Here is a 6,505-nt window from a genome sequence, read left to right as displayed (position 1 = left end):
GCTCAGCCTGGGACAGCCTTGACAGCCCCAACGGGGAAGAAATTGTTCCTCAGGACCAACCCAAACCTCCCCTGGAACAACTTGAGGCTGTTTCCTAGACACCCGAGGTGCCTCCAGCAGAAGACGACAGGAGGCAGACTTCGCAAGGACAAAGTACCGCCTAACGCCAAGGGCTGGGAGATGTCAGGTCCTGGGTGTTGCAAAACGGGCACCCAAATGGTTTTGCTGGTTGTCTGCACCTCCGCTGCCGTGGCTGAAACGGCGTGGTGCAGCGCCGTGGCTGCTGGGCAAACCCTGCTCGGCTCCAGGCTCGTTGGTGCTCGATGCTGAGGGCATCTCCAGGGAAACAGGGGCACGTACGTGCGGCTGTCGTTTGGCAAAGGCAGCCTGCGTCTGGCCTCGGAAGCACGGCCAAATTTCTGTCCGTGCATGGCCACGTCCTGGCACAGCCTCTGGCCGCCTCCCACTCTTCAGGCTCTTGCTCCAGGAGCGAGGTTTTTCTAGGCGCCTCTGAGTTTCCTTGGAAAATGGCACAAGCTGCAGCAGGTTCTGCCTGCTGTGTGTGACGAACAGCGGGTGTCTTTCTGCTGACATTTACCAAAAATACTCATCTGGAGGCACATCCTGACATACAAGTTTCAGTCCAGGGATTTCAGTGCAATTTCACACGCTACCCTGTAGAGCTTACAGCTCTGCAGGACCGGCATGAACAGACGCAGGGTGTGGAGGCTGAGGCCCCCCTAGCCCAGCCCTAACACCACAGCAGACCCCTCGAAGAGAAAGGCGAGTACTTGTGCTGCCTCCCTTGAGCGCACTCCCAGCCTCCAACCACTCTCATTTTGCAGATCTCGAGCTTATCGCTGTTGAATCCAAGCCCTGACTCAGATACGTGGAAATTTCCTCGCTTGTCCCTTGGCAAGAATCTCTTGGTATGAAGAGCTGCTTCCTTCTGTTCCTTCTGAACCTGGCTCTTGCCCAGCCTCCCTTGATGGTCCATCTTGCTCTGGGAGAGACAGGGAATAATCGCTATTTCTCCCTCTTTCTAGGCCGCTCGTCATTCCGCAGACTTCAGTTCCCACGCTGGAAAGTCTCGATGCCTCTGGAAAATGCCTCTTCTCGACTGAGGTCTTGCACCACCCTGCAATCGCTGGCTCCCCCCCAGTCATTCTCTTTCTGTTCCCGGCTGATTTGCTCCTGGTTAAAGCCAGGGTGTCCCACGTTGGTGATCTGGCAGCTCCCAGGGGCACTGAGATAATGTGATCCCCCGGACCGGACTCCAACCTGAACAGTCGGTGTGGTGGAGCCGGCTTCCTTCAGGGGTAAGAAAAGACTTTCTCCTGCATCCAGGTCTCTTCTGGTGATGGATCCAAAGATACCACGTGTGGATTGTGTCGAAAGCTGAAACGCACCATAAGGCAAAGGTTGTAGAGACTCCATAAATAGCTACTGTTTAGGATGTATGATATGGAGGAGGTTTCAGAAATCAAAATATTTAGAGGCTTGCATTATTTGTCTTGGCAGGAAGGAGCAGCCAAGACTGAAATACAAAATCTCCCTTTAAAGAAGGAACGGAGTTGAGGAAAACAGTGAATAGGGGGAATAACAGAGGTGTCAAAACCTCCAGGAATTACTTTTGCCGTGAATGGAGGCAGGAAACATAGCCTGGTGTATCTGACAGAGAGAGAATTCATTGAAAATGTCGGGGCACATTTGTGCTCCTGATAGGAAATATTGATTTTCCAGAATGAATCTTGACATTTCCATCAAACACGAGTTTGCATATTGCAAGAACATCCAGAACATTCAGCTAAAAGCAGCTCCAAGCTGGGCTGTGTTGGTGTGAGCTGCATCAGCGAGGACGTCTCCAGCTCACTCCCCAGCCTGTTCTCCTCCTCTCAGTTTTATTCTAGTCTCGGTGTGGAGATGTGTAACAGGAACGTCAAGGGTGGTCTGATGTGGGGAGTGTGCAGATGCTGGGTCTGAACGTGCTGGTAGAAATGGTAGGAGCAGGGGAATGGGAGTTGGAGGCACTTAGGTGAGCAGGTCATCAGTGCAGCACGATCGTCTCATCTCAGTCCGATCTCAGTCTCCTCTCTCCATGTGGTTTCCCAGTCTGCCGCTCGGTTGGATCCATCTCCAAGCCTGTTCCCAGCACCCCCAGCTCAGTCTGCTGTCTGCTGCCTCCGGCAGGGGTGTCAGTCTTGGTCTGTTAGCTTGGGCACGTCAAGCTGTCACGTCTCTTCCCTCGGGCAGCACGTCAGTCAGCCACGCGTGGCCATCCCCATGGGGCAGGGGCGTGCATGGCCCGGTTAGCTCCTGCCCAGGCACCCTGTTCCCTGACCAGGAGCCCAGCGTCACCTGCACCTTCCCCAGCATCCCTGAGCAGCAGCCGGGGGAAATGTGGGAGAGCACGGCTGCAGGGTGAGGGGAGTCACTTGTGACCAGGCTGGAGGTGCAGCCTGGCTGACCTGGCCATGGGGATGGGGGGCAGCTGCCACGTCTCTGCCCCAGACGTCCGGGAAGCACAGTGTCACGGAGGCACCACAAGACAGACAGCAGCAGCTCTCCGAAGAACGTGGAATTATCGCAATCGAATGTGTCCGGCACTCCGACTGACCAAATTACTGACCGGTTCGGGTGTCAGCTGGGAATTACCACTGCACAACAGATTCCTGAGCGCTACAGAACACACTCTGAGGAGGATGAACCACCCTGTGCACACCTCTCTGATATCAAGGGAGAATCTCCCACTGAGAGATACCAAGAGGGTCCCTCACCAGCGCCGGGGTGAGGGTTGCTCCGGGGTGAGGGTCACTCCGTCCCAGGGAGATACGCTCGGACAATGTTCTGACCCGAGGGGAGTCCCGGGAGGTTTGCATGACCAGCGTCCTGATCCGAGGGGAATGTCCCCAGCTGCACTGCCTGATGCTCCGAGGAGGACTGGCTCCGAAGGGTTCTCTGGCAGGGCTCCGGTTATCCCCTGGTCAGGAGGCAGCTCAGGGAGTCCCGACTGCCAGGAACCAGCCAGCCCTGGCAGGAGAAGCACCTGATGACCATCTGCAGGGCCCTGGCTGTTGTGCAAGCTCCGCACAAGCAGGCAGGGGGTTGCACTGCCACACAGACGGGTGACACATCGCTGGAGGAGCCAGAGGGAGTGCGGAGATGCTGTGGATGGGGGGTGGGCCTGGGCCCCCTCCTGCAGGCGGGCCACACTGCCGCCGGTGCTAACATCTCATGCCGGGCCTGTGCAGCCCTCTGGGCCCCTTCCCGGCAGCTCCCCAGGACGGACGCTCTCCCTGCTGGGTTCAACTAGGCGCTTCAGGCAAGATGAGCCACTCCTGTCCGCTCAAGGGATGAGCCAGCAGCAGGCTGACGTCCTCCTAGCCCCACTCTGTGCAGCGCGGCGGGGAGTGGATCCAGGCCAGGACATTGATGGTGGGACCTCCTGCCCCTGGAGGTGCAAGGTTTCATCCCAGCGCCTGAATGGGCTCTGGAGCAGAGGACAAGGGGGATTATACAGCAGGCAGGATCCTGGATGAATCCTGAGATCCTCGGCGGTTCAGAGCGGAGCACTGTGAGTCCTTCTCTGCCACAGGCAAGTAAAGCCTCAGCCGTGATTCGAGCTGCCTTGATTCACTCTCGCTCTGGGTGTTTAACCCCTCGCCTGGTCTGGGATGGAGCAATCCCATCAGTGGGGAAAGAGAGATGCAGAGAACAAACGGGTGTGCCGAGGCCTTCGCTGCTGCAAACACGAAGCTGGACTGAGCTAGGGTGGCTGCAGAGGAGCGGTGGGTGGTGGGCTGACGGGAGGCCGAGTGGAGGCTCCTGATGCTGTGTGACGGGACATGCCCGTCCCTGCTAAGGAAGCGTCTTTCCAAAAGCCCCACTGGCAGTGTGTGCCCTGGGGTGCCGGGGCTCTGCAGGCAGACCCTCCCCGCCTGCCCACTCTCCAGGCTGGTGCAGGCTCCCTGCCTGCACGGCAGCAAGACACCCACGTGTGGTGTCACCCTGGCTCAGTGTTGCTCATGCTTAGTGACACAGTGCAGCGGTGAAACAAAAGGCTCTGTGTAAAGCAAACCCGGCAATGCCACCTAGCCCACGCTTCCCAGCAAGGCTGGCCCGCTTCTTCGGAAGCGTTCAGCCTGCTGAGATGTGCTGATGGTGCACATCATGCCCTGGAGCCCTTGGGAGCCCCGGACCTGGAATCAGCTCTCCTTCGGGTGTTTAAGAGACGCGTTGAGGTGGTGCTGAGGGACATGGTTTAGTGGTGATCTGGCAGCGCTGGGTTAAGGGTTGGGCTTGATGCTCTTAGAGGTCTTTTCCAACCTAAATGCTTCTGTGATTCAGCTGGTCCAGGAAAACTCATTTCCCTCCTCTGGGTTCCTACAAGGCCACCACTTTGGGCAGTGGTTTCTTTCTTGCAATCATCCTCCTCTGTGGAGGACTGAAGTCCCTTTCTCCACTGGACCATCATGAAAGGCACCCTACTCGTGTGTCTTTCCCACTGCGTCTGTGGTTGTCCAGCACCCAGTCACGTTCACTGGCACCATGAAGACCTCGCTCTTCCTCTGCGGCCCTGAGGCTGTATCCAGAAGCCCTTGCCTGGAAGTCAGCAGAGCCCTCTCTAGGGATGTGGCATTTCCATCAGCGCAGTGACACCATTTCTGCCCCAAACAATATGAGCTAGACCAGCAAATCTCTTCTGCGTGTGGCTGCGGCCGCTGGGACAATGACAAAGTGGTGTCAGGAGGGTGTCAATTCTACACTGCTGGAACCAGCCGATCATCGAAGCCAGCTCTGCTGTGCCAACACGATCACGAGCTTCTCAAGCTCTTTGTAAGGATTAATGGCTGGTTCTGCTGTCCGTGATAACGTGGGGCTGCTCTAGCTGTCACTGGTGTTTGTGGAACTGCGAGGCAGTGACAGACCCAGTTTCCTCATGACCCGCTGCAAGGACAGAATGCCCCCAGTGGGGTGGTGCCGCCTCTGCCCTCCGCTCTGCACGCTTACAAACCGGTGGCCTTCTGGCTCCCGTGGAGAAAGCCCCTGTCTCCTGGGGGCAGTGCAGCAGCAGGGGACGTCACGGCTGCCCTGGGCCTCGCTGACCCATCGCCTGACTCATGGACTTTCCCCGCTCCCATCGCAGTGGGAGAGGGGAACTGTGCCCCGCTGGTGATGCGGATATTCCGGGATACAGGAGTGCGTGGCAGCCACCGTCACTCTCCATCCACCAACGTCATGTGACTTCTAGGGAATAAGTCCATCTACTGATCTTCTGAATGGTTCTTTCTATGTTCGCTACAGGGTCTTTTGGTCAGGCAAGAGGAAAAGAGAGGTCATATCCTGTTCTCTGCCTTTCGTGGTATCATATCACTATACAACATGCCACGTCATGGCACCACTCTCCTCGGGGCTCCGGGCACTTCCCTCCACGGGACTGCAGCATGCTTGTCACAGCATTTTTCCGGTGTGTCATGTCTTTCAGCGATGTTTCCGGGGTGTTTCCGTTCCCGCTCCCTCTATAAAGGGGGTTGAACGCCGGGATCCCCTCAGGCACAGCAGAGGTTGCTCCGCAGCAGTCCAGCCCGATTCCTACAATTTATCTCCACCCAGCAGGACCATGAAGACCTCCACAGCTGCCCTTGCTGTACTTTTTGTGGCTGTCCTCTGCTACCAGGCCTCTTCTTCTCCAGGTGAGTCCAAGTGTTCCCCTCTGAGGAGCTCTCTTTCCCGCTGCTCTCTGATGTCTAGCCGTGCTTGGCAGCTCTCCCTTCCAAGCATCTGCTGTGGGAAAGGAGACACGTCTTCCTACTCTTTGGCTTCCTGAGGGAAAGATGGCTGTAGTGGGAGCCTGTGGTGGGAGCAGCACCCCCTCCACTGGAGACCTGATCTTCAGACCCTGCTTCTCCTCAGTGTTGCTTTTCCTGGTCTGGTTTAATCAGAAAACTTCTCTTCCAGCTTCTGTCAACATTTCTGGTCCCTGCTGCGTCCAATTCAGCACAAAAGCACTTCCCTCGAGCCGTGTGGTGATGTACGAGGTCACAGGCAGCCACTGCGCCCAGCCAGCTGTGATGTGAGTCGATCTCCTGCCCGAATCCTGGGGGACCTGCTCTGTGGAAGGGTGACAGTGCCAGGAAATGCCACATCTCACCCCATCCTGGCAAGGGAAAACACCAGGGTGGGTTCTCCTCTGTTAGAACAGCCTGGAAACATCTCAGAGGCCAATCCCAGGGATCCAGTCTGGAGCTCCCCATTAGATCTGATCCAAGAGAGCTCCTGCTGGTCACCCTCGGTGTCCCAGATAGAGCAGGCATGGGGACAAAGCCACTTAAGCAGTAGAGAGCAGTGGCCTGCAATGACACTAAGCCGCTGCCCATGCCCTGTTTCCCTGGGGCTCTTCTGCAGGTGTAGAGGTGTCTGCGGAGGGGTCACCAGTGGCAGAGAGAGGGTGGTCCTTCGCTCCCTCTCCCTCTCCCTCTCCCTCTCCCTCTCCCTCTCCCTCTCC

The 6,505-nt window shown here is 57.1% G+C and overlaps 1 protein-coding gene across 1 annotated transcript in view; it reads left to right on the top strand.

Annotated features, from left to right (window-relative positions):
- Nucleotides 1-5,620: 5,620 nt before the first annotated feature.
- The window catches only part of LOC104496329 (C-C motif chemokine 5-like), a 1,115-nt gene continuing 230 nt past the window's right edge, over nt 5,621-6,505 (top strand). The window contains exons 1-2 of the mRNA XM_010139422.1: nt 5,621-5,693; nt 5,959-6,073. Coding sequence (XP_010137724.1) covers nt 5,621-5,693; nt 5,959-6,073 — 188 coding nt within the window. The remainder of the gene's footprint in view (nt 5,694-5,958; nt 6,074-6,505) is intronic.

The sequence above is a fragment of the Buceros rhinoceros genome, unplaced genomic scaffold (assembly GCF_000710305.1).
Source record: "Buceros rhinoceros silvestris isolate BGI_N320 unplaced genomic scaffold, ASM71030v1 scaffold23207, whole genome shotgun sequence".
Lineage (NCBI taxonomy): Eukaryota > Metazoa > Chordata > Aves > Bucerotiformes > Bucerotidae > Buceros > Buceros rhinoceros.
Note: the sequence above shows the minus strand (reverse complement) of the source record. Positions and strands in the feature narration are given on the sequence as shown.